A 26,890-nucleotide genomic window follows, 5' to 3' on the forward strand; every position below is an offset into this window, starting at 1 on the left:
TTCTGCTAATGTGACACCCTTCTTAAAATCTTGATATTATTGCTTATTGGCTAGCTACATTACCTGTCAGGATGTAAAGGGCTTTGTTTTACATCCTGACAGGTAATTTCTGGCACCTTATTTCTAGGTGCCTGGGTGGTGCAAATGGTTTGTGCTCAATTAACCTAAAGGTTGGTGGTTCGAACCCACCCTAACAGTGCCATGAAAGAAAGGCCTGGTAATCTGCTAATGTAAAGAGTACAGCCAAGAAAACCTTACAGAGTAGTTCTATTTTGTAACACAGAGTCACCTTGAGTTGGTGTTGACTTGATGGTAACTTTTTTTTTTTTTTGCTTATTTCTTCATTCCCTGCAACACCTGGCATTGTGTCCTTATAGTCTATGTATGTAACAGGTATAACTACAATGGAATTACATGGGACAGGATCATGTGGGTCAAGGCTGGATATGTGCAGGAAGGAAAATCCCAGACTGGGAAGGTTTACAAAAAAAAGAAATATGGGCTGAGATGACCTTTGCAGAATGCCAAATGCCTGTGGTACACTGTTTCCACTGTGGTATGTGGCTGGTCATTGTTTTAGCTACTTCGTTACAGAATTTTCTGGCAGTTGATTCAGTGTAGCTCTCCATAAACCTTCTTGTCCTTAGTTGCGAAGATGTAAGCCAGGCACGTTAGGAGCTGGGGATACAGTGGAGCATAAGATAAAGATGGTCCCCGCCCTCATTGCATTTTCAGTCTCCTTTGGGAGTCATTTTCTCTCTTGGGAGCATTATCTATGACTATAAAAAGGGCTCATCTATAGTATTTCAGAAATTTACTCATTGAGATTGTGCTGGATCTAAACTATCCCAGAGTAAGACATGTCTATAATTTTTCTAGTTCCTTTCCTAGATGCACAGCAAGTCTGAGATCATGTATATTTCAGCAATGTCAAATTTGATAGCAACCATAATTTCACTTATAGAATTTCTAGCACTACACAATGCTAATTAACAAAGATGCTTAGGTGGTACATATTTGATTCTTTTCCATATTGGGGACTTGCTGTTGCCTTTTGGTGACTTCAATTATGTGAGCAGAAGGTAGTGGATAAACAAAAAACAACTAGAGTATATTAGACTGTATTTTTAAAATTAATTCTCAATGGAATGAACAGGATTTAAAAATTCACATTTTCCTGAAAATTACAAGAGAACAAAACATACGCCCACGCCTACAACCTATGTTATACACTACCTCTATCTTAAAAAAAAAAAAAACTAATAAAAATGATTTTCCTAATATAGGATGCAACTGTCATATGGCATTTTGAAAAATCTGTATGGTCACCTATTCTATTTGACTCCTTACCCTCCTCACTCCCTGGTTTTCAGTAAATACGGGTGTGGGGGCTTCAATGCCTTAGGATCAGGGAAAGCAAAAGCCCCTGTTCTTCCTGAGCAGCGCCCCCAGTGACCTGAGCAACCTCCTGCTCCACTGGAAATCCGACCCTGCCCAGCTCTCCCGGCCGCGCCCCCTGACCGCAAGGGGTACAGGCGCCCCGCCTCCGAAGCGCTGCAGCCTGGTGCCTGGCGGCTCAAAGCCGAGCAAACGAACAAAAGATGGCTCGGCCTGTTCTGCATACAGTGTGGCTTCTGACTCTGTGTGCCTGGACGCCCCAGGTGAGGAGCGATTAGACGAGGACGACGTGGGCTGCTTCCTTCCAGAGCCTTTACCAAGGCAGCGCTCCCACGCAGAGCCGCCTGACTGGGCGGGCCCAGGAGGTGCTCCGGCCATATCAGATCCGTCCGCCCCATCCCATGTCTCCATCACATCTGTTTTTAGCTTACTAAAAACCTCTCTAAATTGGGTTCCTTTCAGTATCTTTTTAACTTCTTGGATTTGTGTGAAGTTATTATTTTGCTCTTAAAAAAAAGGAATTCCTGCTTTTTTCTGTCTGGATAAACACATCACATGCCGGAGGAATCTGGGGCCTGCAGTCACCTCTTTGCCTGTAAGGCCATAATAAACCCCAAACCCACTGCTGAAGAGTCGATTCAGACTCATAGCGACCTTACAGGACAGAGTAGAACTGCTCCATAGAGTTTCCAAGGAGGGCCTGGCGGATTTGAACTGCCGACCTCTTGGTTAGCAGCCGTAGCACTTAACCACCAAGCCACCAGGGTTTGCAAAGGCCATAATACAGAGATGTTAAAACCACCGATTCTGAGGCGACTGTTTGAGCCGGGAATCCATGGAGCCAGGCGCGTCGCCGGCTCTGATCTTGAGCCAGGGTGGTGCCTCCTGCGCGCTCCTGAGGGTGTATGGCCACCGCCTCCAGCCCAGACAGAGGCGCCTGTGAGCACCGTTCGATTACCTCGGTGCCCGCGCTGGCTCAGTCGGGCCATCAATCACGGAAACGCTTACTGAGCACAGCTGCCCGCGCATTACCCTGCCAAGGGCTGCGGGAACCGATATGGTTCCTGCCTCCAAAGGGGTTACAGTTGTTAGCTGCAAAATCCACAGTCTCGAAGCAATACAGAAAGCAGTTTAACTCCAAGGTTTCTCACTTCCTGAACAAAAATCCTTGAGATGGGCCATTTGTAACCAGCGCCCGATGACCTCCATGCAGATCACCGTCAGAGGAGCCGAGGAGGGGAGTTGGAGGTGCGGCCCCCGGACTGGCAGCACATTACTGTCACCTACAGGTGAGGTGGACATCTCTAGGCAGTGGTTCTCAAACTGCAGCAGGCATCAGCAGCACCTGGAAGCACCTGGAGGGCCTCTTAAAGCAGAGTGCTGGTGCTGGTCTTAGAGCTGGGTTCACAGGTCTGGGGTGGCGCCCAAGAATCTGCATTTAGAGCAAGCTCCCAGGTGGTGCTACCGCTGCTGGTCTGGGGAGCACACGTCCAGCAGTGAGGGTTTGGACAACACAACTCTGCTGCAAAGGCTTTGGACTCAGAATCTGGGGCTAGAGTGTGGTCCCCCTTGTATAATGCTGGTGCGAACTTGGCCAAGTTAATCCCGCTGCTCAGGTGAGGTTCTTCACCTGTAAAGAGGAAGATTAGGGTTCCTCTGGTAGCGTCCTAAGGTTAAGCCAGTGGGTCCCAAACTTGTCTGTACATTGGAATCATTTGGGGTGGGAGGTGTCAACAAATTCCAAAGCCCAGGCCCTACTCCAGGCTAATTCACTCATAATTTCTGGGGGTGAGAGAGACATCAGTCTTTTTTTTTTGGAGCTCCCCACATGATTCCAAAGTGTGGATGAGTTTGGGAACCACAGGATTAAGTGAAATAATGCAACTAAACACTTGGCTCAGGGCCTAGATTATCACAAATACTCAAAAAATAGAAATGTGTATTCTTAAGTGATGATTTGTGATTGGGACTATTGCTGTTGACAGGAATTCGGGAGCAACGAGCTGACTGAGAGCCTGGGGAGGAGGAGGAGGGCTGGGCTGAGCGCTGACACGTGGGTGGCTCATGGTGGTGGAGGAGACGCTGGGGCTTCCTTGGCTCCTCTCTAAAACACCTCATTCCAGGTACTAAGAAGACTTGAGAGACAGAGGGTGGCAGTCCATCCTCCATTAGTGTGGTTTCATTAGCATCCCCCAGAAATTAGGAAATAGGGGCTGTTCGGGGCGGGGGGGGGGGGGCCGGGGGGAGGAGAAGCAAAACAAGTAAAGCTGTGAGGAATCACAGAGATGTCCAGTTTCCAAGTACGCATTTTCAAGGCCCCATTTACAACTTCCAACACTGAGCCTTTAATACTTTGAACACAAAGCATGGATGCATTGTGTTCCCATGGCCACGGCCTTGCTCAGTAGCTAAGTGGGGCTATGATTTGCCTGAGAGAAGACAGCCATCACAGACAGGGGGTTTCCACCATCTCCATTCCTTCCACTTCTTGGTGCTTGACAATCAAGAATTGAAAAGCAGGCTCAGTGAGGGCGGATGCCTTGCTTGAGTTAAGCCAGACGGTGGGAGGGAGACGTGTGCTCCCTGGAAGGATGACACTCCAGACCCATGTGGTTTCTTCAGTCCCCGGGAGGTCTGGCTTCAGGAACGGATACCAAGTAGGAAGCCTTGGAACTAGCTTAGCTATCTTGCCTTTTTTGGGGTGGGGGGTTGGGATGGAAGGTGGAGGGAGGCAGGAAGAACTGCCAATCACTTTGCCCCTGAACACAAGCTGTTACGTTTATGCTAGTGCCTCCTATATCACCTGGAAGGGACCTGGGGTGGGGCGGAGTGTGAGGTCTGCTTACGTGCATTGTGCACGGGTGCAAGGACTTGCTACCCTGAGAAGCCCATGGCTAAGAAGGATCAAAATGGTTAGCTTTTAAGTTGGGGGTGCCATGGTGTGATCTAATAAACAACTTTAACAGGAAGAAGGAGGGAAAAAAAAAAAGAATGCTGTTATAATTTTGATATAATGTTGATTTGTCAAGAGGTTTTCTGAAAAGAGACATCCAAAGAGTGAGTGACTCCAGTTCTAATAATAGTTTGTTCAGGGCCAGCCGAGTACAGCTTTGGATAGCAAAAACATTGCTACCCAAGCACAGTTACCAAAAGGAGCCCCAGCCAAGAGCAACTGCCAGCTAAGTTTCCAAGAGAACAGATTTATTGTCTCCAAAAAAACAGCTTGCACAGAGCTCTCACAGAAATATAAACAGTCACTCATTTAAGCATCCTGAACACGCGCATTGCTTTGGTCTCAGTGTGTAAAATGGACATGCATTTGCCTTTTTCTTGCTAACTTGTGATGTCCCAGCAAATGACTTACACCCCCTGCACGTCAGTTTTCTCATCCATAATATGGCAGAGCATTGCTGACTTCTTAGGGAAGACTAAATGAGATAATATATGCAAAGGCTTTGCAAAAATACCTGGCTTATAATAGGTCTCCTCCCTTCCAGACTTGCTTCTGTTGACCCTGGGTCTTCCCTTAGGCAATACCCTTGAAGATTATTTCAAAATTGGCACTAAATTCACAACTGGATTGTTTGGGTTTGGGAAAATCCCATCATACAGTGAGTAAATCCTCTCACGCCTTTAGGCTCCTGTGCAAACTGCCCCCACCCCGAGCTTCTGGTTTCCTACCTCATTTACTAGTTGCACCTGTGAATTGGTAGGATTACTTAAATAAAGATTGAGCATACAATATTTCATAAGCACAAAGTTCACACCCATATCCACAACACTCGTTTTCATCAACTATAAAGAAACGTGTGGCCTGACACCTCCTGTGGAATTTTAAGCATCACCTTATAAACCACACGAGAAATCTGTCTTGTTACTTTTCTCTCACCGTTACTGGATGGATCAGAAAGCATCATTGCTCTAACTGCACCCGAACATCTTTATCAAGACTACTTATTCTCCACCTTATTCAATGGTTTAGGCTTTGACTTTTAGCTATTCCCCAAATTTAAGTTGTCCTGCCAAAGGAGGGACATTTGCCACAGTGAAGACAGTAAGAAGCGTGTGTCACATACTCTAAATATTATTCTGAAATAAGACTTTCAGAACTCTGCTGAGAAGAGACAACATTATTAGAATATACACAGGGGTTCAGAGGTACCCCAGCGGGACGTTCTTAGAGGGATAGCTGATCTAAAAATTCCGTGTTTTACCTCACTGGGAGTCTTCACATGTATCATGTGAAAAGCAGACTGATGCGATGCAGGATTTCACAGTTTATAGGGTTTTAGATCTATTGACCTTCTGCAAGTCACAGAACCCTTCTGGTCCTCAGTTTCCTTATTTGCAATGGAGGACACTAGACCACATTGTTGTTGTTAGGTGTTGTGGAGTTGATTCTGGCTCATAGCGACCCTATATATGACTGAATTTAACACTCCCAGGTCCTGGCCCACGCTCACAATCATTGTTATGCTTGAGCCCATTGTTGCAGCCACTGTGTCAGTCCACCTCGTTGAGGGTCTTCCTCTTTTCCGCTGACCCTCTACTTTACCAAGCATGGTGTCCTTCTCCAGGGACTCATCCAAAGTCCTGGGATGTCCAAAGTATGTAAGATGCAGTCTCGCCATCCTTGTTTCCAAGGAGCATTCTGGTTGTACTTCCTCCAAGACAGATTTGTTCACTCTTTTGGCAGTCCATGGTATATTCAGTATTCCTCACCAACGCCACAGCTCAAAGGCATCAATTCTTCTTTGGTCTTCCTCATTCATTGTCAGCTTTCACATGCATATGATGTGAATGAAAATACCATGCCTTGGGTCAGGCGCACCTTAGTCTTCAAGGTGACATCTTTGCTTTTCAGCACTTTAAAGAGGTCCTTTGCAGCAGATTTGCCCAAAGCAAAGTGTCTTTTGATTTCTTGACTGCTGCTTCCATGGCTGTTGATTGTGGATCCAAGTAAAATGAAATCCTTGACAACTTCAATCTTTTCTCCGCTTATCACGATGTAGCTTATTGGTCAAGTTGTGAGGATTTTTGTTTTCCTTCTGTTGAGGTGTAATCCATACTCAAGGCTGTGGTCTTTGATCTTCATCAGTAAGTGCTTCAAGTCCTCTTTGCTTTCAGCAAGCAAGGTTGTGTCATCTGCATATTGCAGGTTGTTAATCAGTCTTGCTCCAATCCCGATGCCCTGTTCTTCTTCATATAGTCCAGCTTCTTGGATTATCTGCTCAGCATACAGACTGAATAGGTATGATGAAAGGATACAACCCTGATGCACACCTTTCCTGACTTTAAACCACTCAGTATCCCCTTGTTCCGTCTGAACAACTGCCTCTTGATCTATGTACAGGTTCCTCATGAGCACAATTAAGTGTTCTGGAATTCCCATTCTTCGCAATGTTATCCATCATTTGTTATGATCCACACAGTTGAATGCCTTTGCATAGTCAATAAAACGCAAGTAAACATCCTTCTAGTGTTCTCTGCATTCAGCCAGGATCCATCTAACATCAGCAATGATATCCCTGGTTCCATGTTCTCTTCTGAATCCAGCTTGAATTTCTGGAAGCTTCCTGTCGATATACTGCTGCAGCCACTTTTGAATGATCTTCAGCAAAATTTTGCTTGCATGTGATATTAATGGTATTGTTTGATAATTTCTGCATTTGGTTGGATCACCTTTCTTGGGAATAGGCATAAATATGAATCTCTTCCAGTCAGTTGGCCGGGTAGTTGTCTTCCAAATTTCTTGGCATAGATAAGCGAGCACTTCCAGCGTTGCATCCATTCGTTGAAACATCTCAGTTGATATTCTGTCAATTCCTGGAGCCTTGTTCTTCGCTAATGCCTTCAGTGCAGCTTGGATTTCCTCCCTCAGCACCATTAGTTCCTGATCATATGCTACCTCTTGAAATGGTTGAACGTCGACTAATTCTTTTTGGTATATTCCTTCCATCTTCTTGGGATGCTTCCTGCATCGTTTAATATTTTCCCCATAGAATCCTTCACTACTGCAACTCGAGGCTTGAATTTTTTCTCCGGTTCTTTCAGGTTGAGAAGCGCTGTGTTCCTTCCTTTTGATTTTCTATCTCCATCTCTTTGCACATGTCATTATAATACTTTGTCTTCTTGAGCCACCCTTTGAAATCTTCTGTTAGGTTCTTTTACTTCATCGTTTCTTCCTTTCGCTTTAGCTGCTTTAAGTTCAAAAGCAAGTTTCAGAGTCTTCTCTGACATCCATCTTGGTCTTTTCTTCTTTCCTGTCTTTTCAATGGCCTCTTGCTTTTTTCATGTATGACGTCCTTGATGTCATTCCACAACTCATCTGGTCTTCGGTCATTAGCGTTCAATGTGTCAAATCTATCCTTGAGATGGTCTCTAAATTGAGGTGGGATATACTCGAGGTTGTACTTTGGCTGTTGTGGACTTGCTCTAATTTTCTTTAGTTTCAACTTGAACTTGCATATGAGCAATTGATAGTCTGTTCCACAGTTGGCCCCTGGCCTCATTCTGACTGATGATATTGAGCTTTTCCACCGTCTCTTTCCACAGGTGTAGTCGATTTCATTCTTGTGTATTCCATCTGACGAGGTCCATGTGGATAGCCACCATTTGTCAGTTTGTCATACTGTGCAGGCTTGTGTGTTGCTGTAATGCTGGAAGCTACGCCACCAGTATTCAGATACCAGCAGGGTCACCCACGGAGGACAGTTTCAGTTGAGGTTCTAGACTAAGATAGACTAGGAAGAAGGACCCAGCAGTCTACTTCTGAAAAGAATTAGCCAGGGAAAACCTTATGAATAACAGCAGGACACTGTATGACATAATGCTGGAAGGAGATCCCCCCAGGTTGGAGGCACTCAAAAGGCAAATGAGGAAGAGCAGCCTCCTCAAAGTAGAGTCGACCTTAATGATGTGGATGGAGTAAAGCTTTTGGGACCTTCATTTGCTGATGTGGCACGACTCAAAATGAGAATAAAAAGCTGTGAACATCCATTAATAATCGAAACCTGGAATGTATGAAGTAGGAATCTAGCAAAATTGGAAGTTGTCAAAAATGAAACTGAACACATTAACATCGATATCCTAGGCATTGTGAGCTGAAATGGACTGGTGTTGGCCATTTTGAATTGGACAATCGTATAGTCTACTGTGCTGGGAGTGACAAATTGAAGATGAATGGTATTGCACTCATGATCAAATTTAACATTTCAAGATCTATCCTGAAGTACAGTGCTGTCAGCGATAGGACAATATCCATATGCCTACAAGGAAGACCAGTTAATATGACTGTTATTCAAATTTATACATCAACCACTAATGCAAAAGATGAAGACACTGAAGATTTTTATCAGTGTTTGCAGTCTGAAATTGATCGAACATGCCTCCTTGTGTCTTAATATCTTCACCTGCTATATTGCCCTCCTCCTGAGATCATCATTAGAAATTGCTAAATGGAGTAAAAGACTTGGAAGAACGTAAACCCAAAACCAAACCCATTCGTTGCCGTCAAGCCGATTCCAACTCATAGCATACCTATAGGACAGAGTGACTGCTCCATAGGGCTCCCAAGGCTGTATTCTTTACAGAAGTGGATATTTGCCACATCTTTCTCCCATGGAGAGGCTGGTGGGTTTGAACTGCAGACCTTTTGGTTAGCAGCAGAGCACTTAACCAATGCTCTTCCAGGGCACCTTGCTGGAAGAAAATAGTGACCTGCCTAATTCTTGACATCATATAAATAGTCCTAAGGATATGAAGCTTGTGATTCAACCAGCTGAATGGATTAAAACTCCTACAAATTCACTGTGGATTTGGTATTCTCTACCCTACACCATTAGAAAAGAATCTGTTCTTGGTGAGATGAGGTGTCTGCTATCTTTTTCTAGAACAAAGAATTCTCTGTCCATCTAGAAACTTAAGTGATAATGTTTTTGTTTCTGTTTCCGTGGAGACATCTGAAGGTAAAAAATGTAAACCAAAACAATGTCGGATTCTGAGATGCCTATTTCCCTCTTATTTTCCATATTCCCTTCGGCAGGCAGTATTTCCTTCAGCTTTTCCACTTCAGAGTGTGCTGCTTTCTAGTAACTCCAGCCAGTAATCCAGTGGAATCCCCAGCTTGTCACCATTTCCAGTGCTCACTATTGGCTCTACAGTCGTCCACCTTTGCAACCATGTAGCATCCCCACAGTCTTCAAAGAATGTTACCCAAATGCATATTCCTTGATCCTGAGGTTTACAAATTTGTAATTCGGGCACAAGAAAGCAATTTACTAGAGACTTCTTGCCAGGTATAAGGGAGGTTATTTGATTGGATTTTACACCAGAGAAGTATTCAGACCTGTTCCCTCTTCTCATTGCTAAAAACCTGGTCCCAGAGAAATGTGGCAGTTGCTAAAGCCATAAGCTATTGTCCCATTCTGGTCTTAAACATATGGCAGCCAGTTTCAGAGAAATAGCTCTGCAGCAGTGAATGCTAACTGTCTGTGAGTCTGTTCAATTAGATTCTTCCTTATTTATTTCTTTAATTAATGAAATTAAAGTGGAGATGCTGATGTCTTGCCACTTTGTTAATCTGAAGGAAATTGTATAAAGACTATAAAACCTTTCACTGGATTATCTTGTCTCTTTGGTCCTATTCTCCTGGGAGGCCCCCAGCATCTACTTACATAATGCACTTAGCCAGATAACCCTAAGTCTTCAGGGATGGCAGAGCAAGAGCTCAGAAGATGAAGTTAGCAGATTTGGAAAGCAGAGAAGAGAAAAAAGAATTCTGCTGTCAAAAAAGGACATAGTGTACTGCTTTCCAACAAATTATTCAAGCACAGAATATACCTGTAGTGTGCAAAATGGGAAAAAGCTGACTTTCAAGTGCTCATGTGAGCAGAACAGAGGGGGAGAGCTATCACAGCTTTGAGACTGTCCCATATTGCATCCAATTACACTGCCAGGAAACCACAGATGCTCCCGGCCTGGCCAGGACGGCTGTTGATTGGGGGTGTGCTGGAAAAGCCTGCAGTCTATAAAGATCTGTCCCAAGGTCCACCTGTCCGTCTGCAACAGATTGCAGACCCTCTTAAGTGCTTTATAGACACCTACATGCATCCCAAAGGGACTGGCAGGAGATGACGTTAGAGGTGAGAGAGTGAGACAACAAGGGATCCAAGCCTGGATCAGAAAACCAAGAATGTAGAGGAGGCATGGAAAAAAGATGAGATAGGATTTTCCAGGGCCAGCCAACTCTGGTGAAGCAGCCTGGCTGAAGGCAAGTGACAGGTCTTGACGATGGTAACCAGGACAAGCAGGCACAGAGGCACAGTCATCTTCCTGGGCTGGCTGGAGAATGCTAATGAGCTGATGTGCACAGGGCTCCCGGTTACCTGGGGAGCAGGAAAGCTTGTGCTGGGAAGCACTTTTCATTCAGACCTGCAGATGTGCTTTGATGCGGTAGTATCCTGTCACTGTGGCCATATTAGATATGGCTGCTACTGAAGTGTTGGAGGGCTGACAGCGTGTGTAGAATTGTCTCCAAAGCCTAATTTATAATTCATTCATATTTGAGTACAATGACAATTGCTTTTTATGAAAGAGACATAATGGACTAGGCTGAATTGACAAGAACTTAGTACAAAAGGGTTAATCAGGTAGGCTACATATTTTTGTCATAACAAACAGAGCTGTAGGCAACGTTACTCACACCTGCAACGAACACATTATATGCACACACAGGACTGTAAACTCTGTCCTCACAATGGGGGGAAAATCACAGAAAGGAGAGCATACATGGAAATTTCCCCGGTATTAGTAAGTTATTTTGTACTAGCTTACATGTTCCTTTGTAATTATTCCTCCACCTCTACAAAAGCAGTTACTGAACACCTTCTGTGTGTCTGGCCTTTGGGGGTTTACAGAAAAAATAAACCGGCCTTTGCCCACAGTAGGGAGAACAGAATGGCAGCTGAAGGTGTTTGCTCCATCAGTCCTTCGCAGGACCTCTGTAACTGTATTCTGAATGTCTGGAGGGCAGGGGTCCTGTCTTCCATTTTCTGATCTTCACCTAAGCAGGTTGAGAGGTCACCTAATACCTGCGTGTTAACTTGTTGCATATGTACCAAGGAGAAGACTCAACCAGGCAGGTGAACAAAGGCAGGAGGGGCTAAGGCTTCCAACAGTGACAGTGCCACCAAGGCTCCCTGACTGCAGAGAAGGAGGAGGTGTGAATGCAAAAGACAGGAGACTGATCTGTCTTCCCACAGGAATTTATTAATTCATTGTGACAACTCACACAGAGTTCAGAAATAAAGAGTCAGGGTCTGTACTTAGAGCAAACAGCAATTTGCTGTTCCCAACAAGGCAAAGAGCGTTTCTGAAACTGAGGTAGGGATGTGTGAGCAGGGGAGTGTATGTGTATGAAATAGACATACATTTGGGAAGGACCTTTTGTCAGTTACCTTTTGTCACAATGTGGACATTGTGAGGGAGACCTGGTCTGGTTAGCCATGTAAGCAAATGGGAGGGAGGGAAATGGTTACCCTTAAATTTTTTTGTATGTACACATGTACACACACATATATCCATATATACCCATACACATATATATACACACACACTTATATGTATATATATAAACCTGCTGTCATCGAGTCGATTCCAACTCATAGCAACCCCACAGGGTTTCCAAGGCTGTAAAGCTCTTTGGAAACAGACTGCCACATCTTTCACCTGCAGAGCTGCTGGTGGTTTTGAACCGCTGGTTAGCAGTGGAGCACTTTAACCACTACGCAACCAGGACTCCTTTGTATATATATAAAACCCATTGCCATTGAGTCGATTCCGACTCATAGAAACCCTATAGGACAGAGTGGAACTGTCCCATAGGGTTTCCAAGGGGCGCCTGGTGGGTTCAAACTGCCAACCTTTTGGTTAGTAGCCTTGGCATTTAACCACTATGCCACCAGGGTTTTCTTTGTATTTATATACATATTATTTGGATCCACAGTGAACACCCATGGAAGCATTGGTCAAGAATCAAACAACATATTGCATTGGGCAAATCTGCTGCAAAAGATCTCTTTAAAGTGTTAAAAAGCAAAGATGTCACTTTGAGGTCTAAGGAGTGCCTGACCCAAGCCATAGTATTTTCAATCATATCATATGCATGCAAAAGTGGACAATGAATAAGGAAGTTCGAAGAAGAACTGATGCCTTTTAATCACCATGTTGGCAAAGAATATTGAATATACCATGCACTGCCATAAGAATAAACAAATCTGTCATAGAATAAGTAGAGCCAGAATGCTCCTTAGAAGTGAGGATGGCGAGACTTCGTCTCTTGTACTTTGAACATGTCATCGGGAGGGACCAGATCCTGGAGAAGGACATCATGCTTGGTAAAGTAGAGGGTCAGCAAAAGACAGGAAGGCCCTCAAGGAGATACACTGATACAGTGGCTGCAATGATGGGCTCAAGCATAGCAACGATTGTGAGGATGGAGTAGGACCAGGCAGTATTTTATTCTGTTGTACACAGGGTCATCATGAGTCGGAACTGACTCAATGGCACCTAACAACAACAAAAAATATGTATGCATATATATATGTGTGTGTGTGTATATATATGTATGTATATATATATATATATATGCATATATGCGTGTGTGTGGATATGAACTCTATCAGAATAAAGCTTACAGAGGCTAGGGTTAGCATTGCTGATATGAAATTATAAACAAGACATCTCATTTCTGTAAGCTATAAAATGCAGAATTTAGAATCTAGTTTAAAATGCTTAATACGCCTTCAGTAAGACTGAAGAATAAAGTGAAATGTGTGGTTTTCTCCCTAGTTTATTCTGAGAGCATTTGCTTTATTTTTGTCTCCCATTTTTCAAAATCAACCTCCATTTAGCAGTCAATGAAGTGTTTCCTAGGAAAATGAATTTGTTTTACAGTTATACTCCTGTTTTTGCATTTCCTTTGTACCACAGTTTACCTTTCAACTAAATAGATTTGCTCTCCAAGTTGGATTGATCCACATTAAGCGATGAGACTCTATTTTAGATAAAATAACTATTTCTGTGCAAAAGGACACCGCATGCTAGATGCAAACATCAGGTCTGCAGTTACACGGAACATGGGGTGTGCGTGTCACCGTACTGCCACTTGCTACCCTGTGGTTCTTGCCAAGGCTGCACACACTGTGGATTTGCAGATATCTTTGTCAAGTGCTTGTAGGAGTTCTTCACGGTGAGCCATGTGTTCGCGAAGGACTCCTTTCCTACTGTAGGCTGCACAGTGCAGATGGGTCCTGTTGATTGTCGGACAGAAGGAAATGTGGTTGGATGGTAAGACTGACTAAACCAGTGGATTTTGATAAACACTTCTGACACCTTTTAAGAAGAATATGTTCTCTTCTCAATTGTAGTTTGCTGTAGTTAGATTAAGTTAGTTTCAAAAGAAGGTCTATAAATTAAAGGACAGACTGAATATCTTTTATGGTCTGCATAAACTGCAGGGAGAGCCCCTAACCGCACACCATACTCTGCACACCAAGCCCTCCACGGCACTGGTGTGTAATGACGCAGAAGGAAGAGGGCTGATGGTCCCTCCTAAGGAGATGATGTGCCTCACGTCTTTTTACTGAATCATTCCCTTTAAAAACCCAGACTCAGGCCTTTTCTCCTGTGGCGGGTATTCAGAGCAGGCCAGGTAAGGAACTTGAGGGCATCTGTTACACAATGCAACAATACATTATTTTGTATAGGTAGGCGTTACCTAAGTTACTCCTGTTAGGAAGCAATATGCCCACATTTTATAAACCGGCTACCATACCTCTCCCTGGCTTCTTCCATCGATCCCAGATCTACTGGCTATTGTAGAAAAGCGGATGCTCTTTGTTGTGACAGTGGCACTTGGAATCATAATATGCTATCCTTGATGTGAATTAGAAAGTAAATTCTGAAGTCGTGTTCATCTTACATTTTCTTCTTCCATTACTTTGTTAGTGACAGATGTAGTGAAAGGAATGCTAGAGAAACTCTGAGTTGATCATGCTCTTTGCAAAATCCGTTTGAGTGGCTGCTACCATCCTCTCTGTTGAGAGACATTAACATTTTTGGTCCCTACTTCTCTGAGCTCCAAAACATTCCATCACCTGTTATCAGAACTATTCATGGCATCTTAACAATTTTCCTAAATGACTCTGAGACCTCATTTGGATTTTTAATAAACAGTCACATTCTAATGAGGTCTTCATAAAACTGACTAAATATGTTTAGAAATCATTAGCTTAAATTACCAGTGCAAAAACCTCCTTTGGGAGTCCTGCGGACTTGGTTATAAGACTGCCGGCGGATGGATGAATGTAACGACACCACACAAATGGTGAACGTGGAAGCCTGGGAAACAGGCTCCTGAATAAAAAGCGAAATATCCCTCAGGTGGGTTCATTAAAGAGGGAAAACAATCACAACACATTCCAGTGCCATTTAAATGCCAGGTGTGCAGCTGTCTGCAGGTGCCAGGGAAACTGACAAGCATCCCCTCCCAGAGCACACGAGCTGAAAGGGGCTGCCCGGTGTGACAAGACAGTCTTAGATAATGACAGGTCCTCGCAGATGTACCGGGGACCCCGCTGGAGGGAAACGCAGCATCTGTCTTCTGCACCAGGTGCTGCGACAGGCAAGGCCCCAGTGGCTCCGGCTCCAGAAATTACAGCCGCCTAATGCAGAGTGCTTCAGGGCAAAAATGGGAGAGAAGCAGCCTCCTGCTCAGACTTAATGACTCACAGCACAGCCCTGGACATAAACACACACTGCTCATGCCTTATTCATGCAGAGCCCACGGCGTGCAGCCCTCACGGTAACTGGGTAGCCGCTGCCCTCACAACCCATGTCATTTTGATTTCTGGGGTGGTTTGTTGTTGTTTTTAAACATGGAAAATGGGGCAGTCATCTCCAAACACAGAAGCAGGATTAACAATGGGAAGCAGCCTGGGACCAGGTTAGCACCTTTTCCCAGAGGGCTCCTGACCTCCTGTCAAAACTCCTAAATCAGCTCAGACATTTCAGGGAGAGATGCCATTAAATCCATTACTAATTGAAGACAGACCAGCCTCGGGCTGGTGGCAACGAGACGCCTTTTAGGTGCTTGCCCATGTCCCCATCAACCTGGTAAGAAATTGGAAGTGCTTTTTTTTTTAAAGATGGTTAACAGACCTGAAACTATGGAGTCATTTTTAAGCCTATGGACTTCATTTTTGGAAGTTATCCTCCCTTTCAGCTACACACCATTAGCTGGATTTCTACAGTTGTCACAACAGTGGACACCATAAACATGACCAGGAACCATCCCTCTGGGACAGGTCTGGGTGCTGATGGAAGAAATAGCAACCACAACTACCTGCCCTTTGTGGCTTTTATTTTTTCAAAGCCAGGTAGCTCGTCACAGAATTTGGCTCCCTGCAAAATGGGCCCTGGGAGAGGGACTTCAGAGTATGATTCCTTGTTACGGTGGTAAGTTCACAGCGCAATTTTCTTTTCACATTTTAGCCAGACAATGCTGTCCTGTGGAACCAGGCTTTACCACAGGGGGATAGTTTAACCTCCTGAGACATTGAGTCTGGATATAGAGTACTTTGGAATTTCAATTAAACAAACAAAAAATATGTGCCTTTACTTAAAAAAACAAAACAACAACAAAAAAACCCCAGTAGTTCTTATTTTAACAATTATTTACTTTTCAAAATAATTTATCTTAGGATCTTTTTAAGTGAGCTCCCATACAAATATTTGAAATTTGAATTGATTAAGTTTTAAAGAATCCAGTTACTGTGTAAGGAAAACATCATGAGGGCAGTCTCTAGGTGCTTCTTTCTCACCATCATATGTAGGTATTCAACAAATACTATAAAATGAATGAAGGATTCAGAATTGAGCATACATTTCAGAGTAAGAAATACAAGTAAATGGAAACAGAGGGAACATTTAGCTGGCATTTTTGTAGTTAACTCTGCATATGCTAATTGTCCCTTTACCCAGGTGAAAGTCTGCTCAATCCTTCAGTTTCCCGGCATTCACTGATTGCCAAGTCCTGTGCTATGACAATTCAACAATGAATAAGACAGGCTCTTCCCTTTAAGAGGAAACCCTGGTGGCGTACTGGTTAAGAGCTATGGCTGCTAACCAAAAGGTCGGCAGCTGGAATCCACCAGGTGATACTTGGAAACTCTATGGGGCAGCTCTACTCTGTCTTATAGGGTTGCTATGAGTCGGAATTGACTCGACAGCAATGGGTTTGGTTTTGGTTCTCCGGAGGAGTTGACACTTTGTTTGAACACTCTTTACTGTTTTCATAGCAAAAGAAGGTAGATTTGGGGAAGGAAGGAAGGTAATTATATATGCCACATTTGGTCTTAGGTTTGTTGGAAACTTAAGGGTTACACTAACACCTGTATTTACTGAGTCCTTGCCATGAGGCAGTAACTTCTCTCCCTGCCTGACATGTAATTTTTACAAGAACCTTATGAAACAGCTACTTTCATTGCCCCTCTTCGCAGGTGAAAGATCTGTTGCAAGAGAGGCTCAGAGCACTGTGGCCAGGCCCGTCATGGAGTGAGGAGCTGGAGGCGCTGGCTTTTTAGCTAGGTCATCCTTGCCTTTTGCACTGTCTTGGTACTTTACTTATATATTCTTTATTGTACAGAAATTTTACATTTCAATATTGCCACACGTGTCAGTTGTTTTCTTAATGGGTTGGGCTTTTGGTATCTTTCAAATAGACTCAAAAAAAAAAAAAAAAACTAAACATTTTCTCCTAAAAGTTTAAAAATTTTATATTGCTATATTTGAGTCTTTATCTGTAATTCATTTTGAGTGTTTTATGAAGGAGGGATTTTTTTTTTTCCCTTTGGGTCTACATGGATAATCAAATGTCTGAACTCAGTTGACTGAAAAGTTCATGCTATTCCCACTAATTGTATATCTTCCCATATGCCTAATGGACTTTCCATTTTGATCCATTGTTCTATTCATCTCTTCCTATCAATTTGTCTGCCTATAATTTTCCCTTTTCCTACTTTCCTTGTCTGGTTTTGATATCAAAGTTGTATTAGCCTCCTAAAATAGGGGAACAGTCTTTCTTTTTCTATTCTCTTAGGATAACTTTTATAAAATCTGAGTTGTCCCTTCTTGAGTATTCAATAACATACCTGTAAATCCATTTGGGCTTTTTAATGGGTCAAATTTTCACCATAAATCAATTAATTTTTTAAATTTCTTTATGTAGATCAGGTCTGGCGATAACAAACTCCTTCAGCTTTTGTTTATCTGGGAATGTCTTAATTTCTCCCTCATTATTGAATGACAGGTTTGATGGATACAGAATTCTCGGTTGACAGTTCTTTTCTTTTAGCACTTTAAATGTCATCCCACTTCCTTCTGGCCTCCAAGGTTTCCGAGGAGAAACTGGCCGTTAATCTTACTGAGGAACCTTTGTATGTGACTTCTCTTTTGCTGCTTTCAGGATTCTCTCTTCATCTTTGTTTTTAAGAGTTTGATTATAATATGTCTCAGTGTATCTCTTGGGTTATCCTACTTGGACTTCTTCTTGGATGTGTACATTCATGTCTTTCATCAAATTTGGGAAGTATTCAGCCATTATTTCTTCTAATATTCTTTCTCCCTCTTTTTCTCTATTTTCTCCTCCTGAGACTCTCACAGTGCATATATCGGTCAGCTTGATGTTGTCATAATTCAATTTTTAAATAATTATTGTCTATTCAGATTTTCAGTTCCTTTTAGAGTCAATTGTAGAAAATATTTTTTCTAGAAAATTATCTAATGTATCTAAATGTTCAAATTTATTGTTATCCATATTATTCTGTTATGATAAAAACATCTATACTATTCCTAATGTTTGTAGTCTTTTTTTAAAATTTCTGATCTATTGCCAGAGGTTTGTCTATTTTATTAGTATTTTCACAAAATCGTCTTTTGATTTTGTTGATCTTATTATAGACTGCTTTCTAGTTAATAAATTTATTCTCTTATATTATTTCCTTTTTTAAAAATCTGTCTTCTTGAATTAAATGCTCTGAAGCATGGAGTCATCTTGCAGAAACCTATTTGGACTTTGCTTTTGGTTCTTCCAAGCTAGACCAATACCAGCAGCTAATGAATGAGTGCTGACCAGACCAAGAGGGACCACTTTGGGGCCTGATGCTGACCACCCTCGCAAGGCATGGTGTAATCCATTATGCCGTGTGGTGAAGGCAGTAAGAGCCCCGAACACGGAGGCCAGGACGAAGCTTCCAGTTGGTGAGCATGCATGGCGGAGGGTAGAGTGTCTCTCGGGACATGGAATCTCTGTGCTGTGACCCCTCCCAGACTTCACCTTATGTGTCTCTTTGTATCCTTTTTGGTTGTAATAAATCTGTAGTAAGTATGGTGTACTCTCTGTGAATTCTATTTAGTTGTTCCACTGAATTAGCAAACCCACAGAGGCAGTGAGAGCCAGCAGGGGCTGGTGCCTGCCTATTTGGCAGTCTGAAAGAAGGCGTCCTTCTAATGTGTGAGACCTGACCTAGCCCTGGGTGGCTGGGGCTGAAAGACGGTGTCCATCAATCCTGTGAGCTCTGACTCTGATGTGGGTGGTTGGGGCTGAAGGACTATGCCAAATGGGTGGCTGGTGACAAGGATGGAGAAGTGGGAAGGTGAGCACTGGATCCATTTCCATACTTTGAGAACTGAATTCATACTGATCCTTACAACACATGAAGCAGTGAAGGTGGGGTCTGCCCACTGTGCCCCTGGCTTAGTGCAGATGCTTAGCTAATCATCCTTCTTTTCCAATAAAACATTTAAGAACATGCATTTCCTTTTAGGTACCACGTTAGCTGCATTCTAAAAGTTTAGCACTTTATGATTCACAGTTCTGCAATTATAAATATTTTCTGATTTATATTACTGTGTTTTCTTTGAACCACGAGTGAGTGGAACTGTGTTTTCACCCAGATCCTGAGTGAAGACAGATGAAGCTCCTTGTCATTTCCCTGTGTTCATCTCTTCCCCCTTTCATTGAGTGTCTACCCTTTGCCGGTTCTGGTTTTATGTGGCAATCTCAGTTCACATTCTTAGCATCACATAGGCCTAAAACCTTATTCCTATACTTGGTGGGCTTTAAAGCCAAGATCCAAGATCCCCAAGACTGTCAGCCCCCATCCTCTCGCTGAGACTGATGTATAGCACCCTCACCGAGCCTCCTGAGGGCAGTTGCAATCTCCACTCTTTTTCTGGTCTCTAGTTCTTACTTTGTTTCTGGTCTCTGGTAGTTTTCCTTACTTTCATGAGTGCTAAGGTAAACATTGAGAAAAAATGTATATATTTACATATATGTTTAGGCTTTATCTAGAATTTCTAGGTGTTTGTAGAGGGGGTTTTCAGGTTAGTCAGCAATTTGGCCAGAACTGGAAGCATCTTCCACTTCTTAAGGTCTCTTTCCTTTTTGGTTTGTGTCTCTTGTTACTTTCCTAGAACCTTAAGAGAAGATGCCTTATGGTTTCTGCCTCAATATTTCAATTCTAGTCTAACTCCTAGGCTGGCTTTGCTGAGAGTAAATCACTCAGTGTCAACTTGTCGAAGAAGAAATGGGCTCTGCTGCTGAGTTGAGCATAAGCATGAAACTGGACCTACTATAAAGGAAAGCAATTGCACCCTGTGCATTTTCTTCTTTTTAAAGTTCATTTTGGAAATAATCCTATAGCATGCTACCACTGAGATTACAATTTGAGAGTTTCCTGGTTAGAGAGGAAACAATACTTACAAGCAGGTAATACAGATCAAGTAATATAGGACCTTGGGAAACTGAGGCACAGGAAAGTCAAAACTAAGCAAGAGAAGATGCTGGAATTCTAATGATTGAATACAGTGATGCGCACTGTTTTTAGAATCAACTTTCTTGAGTTAAGGAATGTAGTCATATCCAAGGGAGCACCCAGTGAGTTTTGACACCCCACAGCAAGCATTCATGCGCAGAGGTGTTTTTGCGTGCTCAATATAGCCAGATAACAACTGCTTTTAAATCTTGAGTGCCTTTCCTGTCTGTTGCTATCGCTACAAATGAAAGCAATTCAGCCCATGTTGACGGATAATTTGAAGCTGTAATAACGTTTTATGGAGTACATATAATACTTCAAAGCTTGGCTGCTGCCTTACTTCATATTACAAACTAGCAATGAAGAAAACGGTAATTTACCGTGTAAATCTGACTTACCCTTCCAACTTCCACAAGGTTGGTCACCATAATTATGCTTGCAGTATTTTCATACCACACCATTCTCCAGAAATCATAGATGGTCTCTTGCATTGGTCCTGAAGCAAAATATGTCGTAAGTTTTCAACTGGAAAGTTTCTGGGGCTTGCAAATAAATCTATAAATACCCACATACAATTCTCTCACTTTTATAGATGGGCAGAGCTCTAGATGCAAAAAGGTACTCTTTCTAAAACAGCATCTATAGAGAAATCATATTTTTCATTCTTGGTTGAATTTTTTTCATGCCATCAAACCTATCTGCATTTGAGTTTTTACTGCTCTTAAACTACTACTGTGAAAGAAAGTTATTTCTCCATCATTTAGCTATTTATCTCCATAATACTCAAGAGTGAAATTAAAAAAAATGGATACCATTACTCTTCTTGCTAACAACTGGCAGATATCCAGGGGAACCGTACAGAGAATGAAATGAGCCTCTACAGGAAACATGGCCTTTTCTCGTTTCTAATATTTTTCTTATTCTCTGTTATCCGTCAAATTAATCCTTTTTTTTGCTTGACGTTCTAAAGTGAGAGAGAAGTTAAGAGTTCTGTACTTCCTCCCACAGAACATAAAGATTCCTGGCAGGACATGATTAGGCATCTGCTTCCTTAGCTCTTGGGATCCCAGTATTAAAAAGCTATTTCTTATGGACAAGGAAAAGAAAAAAGATGGGAAATATGCATTACAAAATGCCAGTGTTACAGAACTACTAGGCATAGAAACTTGGACTTGAAAATGGCTTTCCTCTTTGTGCCGGTGCACACGTGGCTGTAGCAGTACAAACCGATATAAGACAAGTAGAAATGCAAGCTGATGACAGAAACACAACTTCAGAGACATGAAGAGTTACACGAAAGATGAGCAATCATGCAAACATTCAAGGCACATGCTGGGACCAGAGACTACAACTGTACTATAGTATCTTGATGTTTCAGATTCCTGGATTTGGAATTCAAATATTTGAATTTGAGATTTGCCTCTGCCTTGGAACCCCGGTGGCGTAGTTAAGAGCTTGGCTGCAACCCAAAAGGTGGGCAGTTTGAATGTACCAGCCACTTCTTGGAAACCCTATAGGGTAGCTCAACTCTGTTCCATTGGGTCGCTCTGAGTCAGAATTGATTCGACAGCAATGGATTTAACTAGCCGTGTTAAATTTGGGCTGTGTGTGACTTTTGGGCAAGTTAGCCACCATAAACTTTACTGTTTTCATCTTACTTCATCTATATATTAGTTACAGTTACAGGTCTCAGGACTATTTTGAGGAATCCTGGAGCTAATGTATTAGAATGAAAAACAAGGTGCATTTAAAGATATTTATTAATGCTTTTGTCCCTGTGCTGAGACTTGGCTGTTGAGCAATACGGGTGCACCTGAGAGGCCCCTTTCACTGCCTGCCATCCTCTTGTCCCATTATCAATTAGGCCCTTCCTCACTATCGAGGAGTCCCTTGGTGATGCAAAGAGTTAACATACTCGGCTGTTAACTGAAAGGATGGAGGTTTGAGTCCGAACAGAGGTACCTCAGAAGAAAAGTCCTGTTGATTTACTTCTAAAAAATCAGCACTGAAAACCCTGCAGAGTGTAATTCTACTCTGACACACAGGGCACCGCCATGAGTCAGAGTTGACGCCCAGGTAAGAGGTTCAGGTCACCGTGGAAGCCTCTTTTCCCATCTCTCCACTGTCATCATGTCCCTTTTGCTGCCTTCTATTACACTCTCACCTCCCAGTGAAACTGACTTGATTTCCTGATGTCGCCACGTCTAATCCCTTTAGGAGACCAGGTGTGCCACCACCCATGAAGCCACACCAGCCATTTCAGCCCACGTACTTTGGCATGTGTGTGCCCTTCCCCTGACATATAGGCTAAAGATTCAAGCAACATTTAATCCAAGGCTACAGAGGAAGTGAGTCAACATTGGATTCCATCAATCACTACATTTCTCGCTTGTAGAAAGGCATATTGACTGTGTATTTAACAGCTTGTAACTTACGGAGAAGAAAAAAAAATTTGTGCAGACAGATAGTTTTTGCACTTTTGTGCAAACGGATAATTTTCCCAGTATGACCTCTGAAACAGAGGGGTGGCCCAGGCGCTTTCTGCTTCCTTTGCTAGATACACCGGCCTGTGCTCTGAAACAGATATCCTTCTGATGACAATGGCTAGAAGAGGTGAATCACAGGGTCATGGGCAGTGTGGCCTATGGAAGAAAAGTCATCTCTCAATGCCCAGCATGAGTTTTCCCAGAGACATTCCAGAGTAGGGCCCCTGTTCTCTGCTTCCAACCCAAAAATCCCATTGCCGATGAGTCAGTTCTGACCCATAGTGATCCTATAGGGCAGAGTAGAACTGCCTCACAGAGTTTCTAAGGGATAGCTGGTAGAGTCAAAGTGCCAACCTTCTGGTTAGCAACCGAGCTCGTAACCACTGTGGCACCAGGGCGCCTTGCTTCCAAAGTGCTCCTTAATTACCCCTCCTTAGTATTCAACACGCTTGCCATTACTTATCTCAAGTTCTCCTTGGAGCGGAGCATGGCTGTCCTGTGTTCCTGCCTTAGGGAATACCTGACACATGGCAGGGGCTCCATAAACGAATGAATCGATAAGTCTGTATGCATGTGTGTAAATATTGTAATTTATTATTAACTCGCTATATGAAATATGGAAACCCTGGTGGCATAGTGGTTAAGTGCTACGGCTACTAACCAAAGGGTCGGCAGTTCGGATCCGCCAGGCGCTCCTTGGAAACTCTATGGGGCTGTTCTACTCTGTTCTATAGGGTTGCTATGAGTCAGAATCGACTCGACGGCAACAGGTTTGGTTTTTCTTTTATATGAAATATATATATTATAACATTATTAATATTAATTGGTATTATAAGGACCCTGGGTGGCACAAACAGTGTGCGATTGGCTGCTAACCTAAAAAGGTTGGTAGGTCGAACTCAGCTAACAGTTTTGTAGAAGAAATGGCCTGGCAATCTGCTTCCCTAAAAATTACAGCTAAGAAAACCCTATGGAGCAGTTTTACTCTGTAAGGCCTGGGGTTGCCATGAGTTGGGGGCTGACCTGATGGCGGCTAACAACAATTAATATTTAATAATAATATTGACATGCAATATTATTTGTATGATTCCCTCTCTCGACTTACATTTCTGAGATCATCTGTAGAATCTTGAAAACACGTTGTCTTTACTCTTTTTTCAATTCATCCAAAGGGGGGCATCTTTTGAAAGGGTCTCTTCAGAATGAGAGTGAACATTGTTTACTCCTTAGTGTGTTGGAATTGGACTGCTGCTCAACCACCAAGGAGACCACTCCTCTGTATTTCCCTGGCCCAAGGCCTTGTCTCAAGATTTACCTCACTCTGTCACCCTGGTAACCAGGGGCAACCCCAGCCTCCCAGTAACTACTGTCCAAGGAGGCAATGGTTCTCAACTCTGGCTGCGTATTAAAATCACTGCAGAGCTTTTCAAAGATTCTGATATCACAGTCAAGAGACTAATTCAGTTGGCCTGGGGTAGGGCTGCGTCTTTCCTGGAGGAGAACCACTGAGGTACTGCATCAAAGATATTCGGTTCCGCCCTTCTGATCTCACCCTCAGGATGATCTCACAGATGTGTTACTACGCACCACCAAAGACTTGTTTGTTTTAAGTCTACTGTTTAGTCCTAATCAAGCTTCTTGAGTCATGGAATTCCATTCTGTCTGATTTATAGGGAACCCACACACAGAATGCCACCTCAGAACATGGCTGGGTCATCTCACCATTAGGGCTCAGTGTCAGGTAAACTGATGAGAGTTCTTTAATGTGTACATAATTCGGGTAATCTTTAAAATGAAAGGTGTTTATAAAGATGAGTGGCCGCTTGGGTGGATAACATAACATATACATAAGTCTTCATGGTTTTCTTGCCCTTTGAGTTGGACTTAAAAAAAAAAAAAAGATTAGGATAGAATTTAGTTGGGTGAGGTTCTTCTCAATACTAAAATTAGGTACAGGTATTCAGAAGAATTTAACAGTTTGGTGTTAAAATTTGAAAATGAAATTGAACACAAAGAGATTCTAAAATAATCCCAGAATGGGAGAAAAAAAGTGAAGCAGGCAAAGGCACCTATGCCCTCATGGAGCAGCTTGGCTGGGTTCTTCCTCACCTTGGCTCTCCTTCTCTGTGCCCTGGGCAGGGTCACCATGTGAAAGCTTTCTTCCTCTGCCACATCAGGTGGCTCTCTGCCTGGCTGGCCCTCTGTGGGAGTTCAACAATAGAACTGCTCGGGGGTGGGCACTGGAGATTCTCAGCTAGCAATCAGAAGTGCCCACCAAGATATTTTCTTGAACGTTCATTCAAACCCTGTATTTTATTTATTTATTTTTGGAGGTGTGGGGGGAATGGAAAAAGAAAAGCATGTGTGTGTGTGTGTGTGTGTGTGTACACGTGTGTATGTCAAGGAAATGGCTCATGCAGTTGTAGAAGCTGGAAAGTCCCAAGTCTGTTGGTTAGGCATCAGGCTGGAGGCTTCTCCTGACTCACATAGCTGCAGGGGCTGATGAACAAAACATCAGCAAGTCAGACAGCAGGCTGCTGGCTCACGGTCTGTGCAGGCTGATGAATCCCAAGATTGGCAGGCAATATGGCAGGCAATATGGCAAGCTGCTGGCTCAAGTCCCAAGAATTGGAGGTCAGATGATGACCCAGATACAGGATCCAGAGGGAGCAAAAGCCAGTGACCTTTGGCAGAAAGTTCATATATACTGGATGCAGGACACATCTTCAAGGAAACTCCCCTCCAACTGACTGGCTGCTCATAGCAGATCTTATCATGGAGGTGATTATATCAGAGCTCATCATGGTGCTGAGTACATCATTATATAACTGCCAAACTACATCATAACTGCCAAACCACTGAGAATCATGGCCCAGCTAAGTTAACTCACAATCTTAACCATCACAGCATCCAGATATAAGGCTTTTAAAATTGTCAATCATACTTTTCTTTAATCTTTGGCAAAAAGTCCTGAGATCTGAATAAATTACTACTCAGAGACACTCGTCTCTTGCCAAAATCAAAAAGCACGCTGGAGACTGGGGAGGGACAGCATTTATTGTCACCGAGAGCTACTCTAGCAGCTCTTGCTGGGGTCTGAGTGGCTGTCACCATTGTGAACTACAGGTCTACAGACGGTTGTCCTCAGCCCCTGTGGAAATGCTGGGAGGTGTGCTGCAGGAGGTCCGCATGCTTCTGCAGGTGACCTCAGGATCCTGAAGGCTGGCGTGGTGAATGCCCTCATGCCGAGAAAGTTCTATAAAGACATTTGTGAGATTGCCCTCAGAGTGGACAAGCAATTCAACTCCCAAGACCAAGGAATCCACAACATCAAGCAAAAGACTTCTGAAAAACCTCCATTCCTCCAGGTACAAGCAGCTGTACTCGACAGTCCCAGGATCTGATTTCTGCAGTTTCTGGCTGGGTGGGAGCCGCTGTAATTGCTGTGGCAGTGTGTTTACAGATGTTTGCACAATAGGCAAGAAGGTTATTCTCAGCAGTTGTCTCCCCATGAGACTAAAACGTGTGAAAGAGAAGGTCTACACGTTTCGATAATATCAGGCCAGTCTTACGTTCCATTTCCCTCACAATGGTTGGCATGTGCAGACCTCTGCTGAGAAGAAAATGTGCAGAGGGGTCATTTTACCACCGCCCCGCCCCAGAGGAAAAAAAAAAGGCAGAAAGAACTAGAACACAATGAAATAAATTAAAAGTATGAAGAAAAGCATAACTGAAATATCCAAGGATGAACTCCATTGTGTAAGATGGGTTTTCTAGTTCATGGGAAGCGAGAGATATGAACAATTATAATTTAAAACCTTGATAGATGACTTATACCCTCTCTTTGCACATTCTAATTTCTATACAGTATGTTTGCTGTGTTAACTAGAGCTGCTGAGAAGTCAAGGTCCTTTAAGCTCACAGTGGCATATTCATGGTTTTTCAAGTGAAGAAAGGAAGTCCAAATAAGAACATGGTATTCCATCATAAATGGAATGATACCTAACTTCATTTGAGCACTATTTCCCAAGTCCTATTTGAAGTATTTTAAATGTACTATCTTGTTAAATTGAAAGCACACAACAATCCTAAGAAATAGGTACAACCGTTCTTTCCATTTTACGGAGTAGA

At 43.0% G+C, this 26,890-nt stretch overlaps 1 protein-coding gene across 3 annotated transcripts in view; it reads right to left on the reverse strand.

Annotated features, from left to right (window-relative positions):
* Window positions 1-26,890, reverse strand: part of PTPRM (protein tyrosine phosphatase receptor type M) — a 946,104-nt gene that overhangs the window by 54,917 nt on the left and 864,297 nt on the right. For all 3 annotated transcript variants that reach the window (XM_049900161.1, XM_049900160.1, XM_049900159.1), the window contains one exon: window positions 20,672-20,769. In XM_049900161.1, the coding sequence (XP_049756118.1) occupies window positions 20,672-20,769 (98 nt within the window). The remainder of the gene's footprint in view (window positions 1-20,671; window positions 20,770-26,890) is intronic.

The sequence above is a fragment of the Elephas maximus genome, chromosome 11, assembly GCF_024166365.1.
Source record: "Elephas maximus indicus isolate mEleMax1 chromosome 11, mEleMax1 primary haplotype, whole genome shotgun sequence".
Lineage (NCBI taxonomy): Eukaryota > Metazoa > Chordata > Mammalia > Proboscidea > Elephantidae > Elephas > Elephas maximus.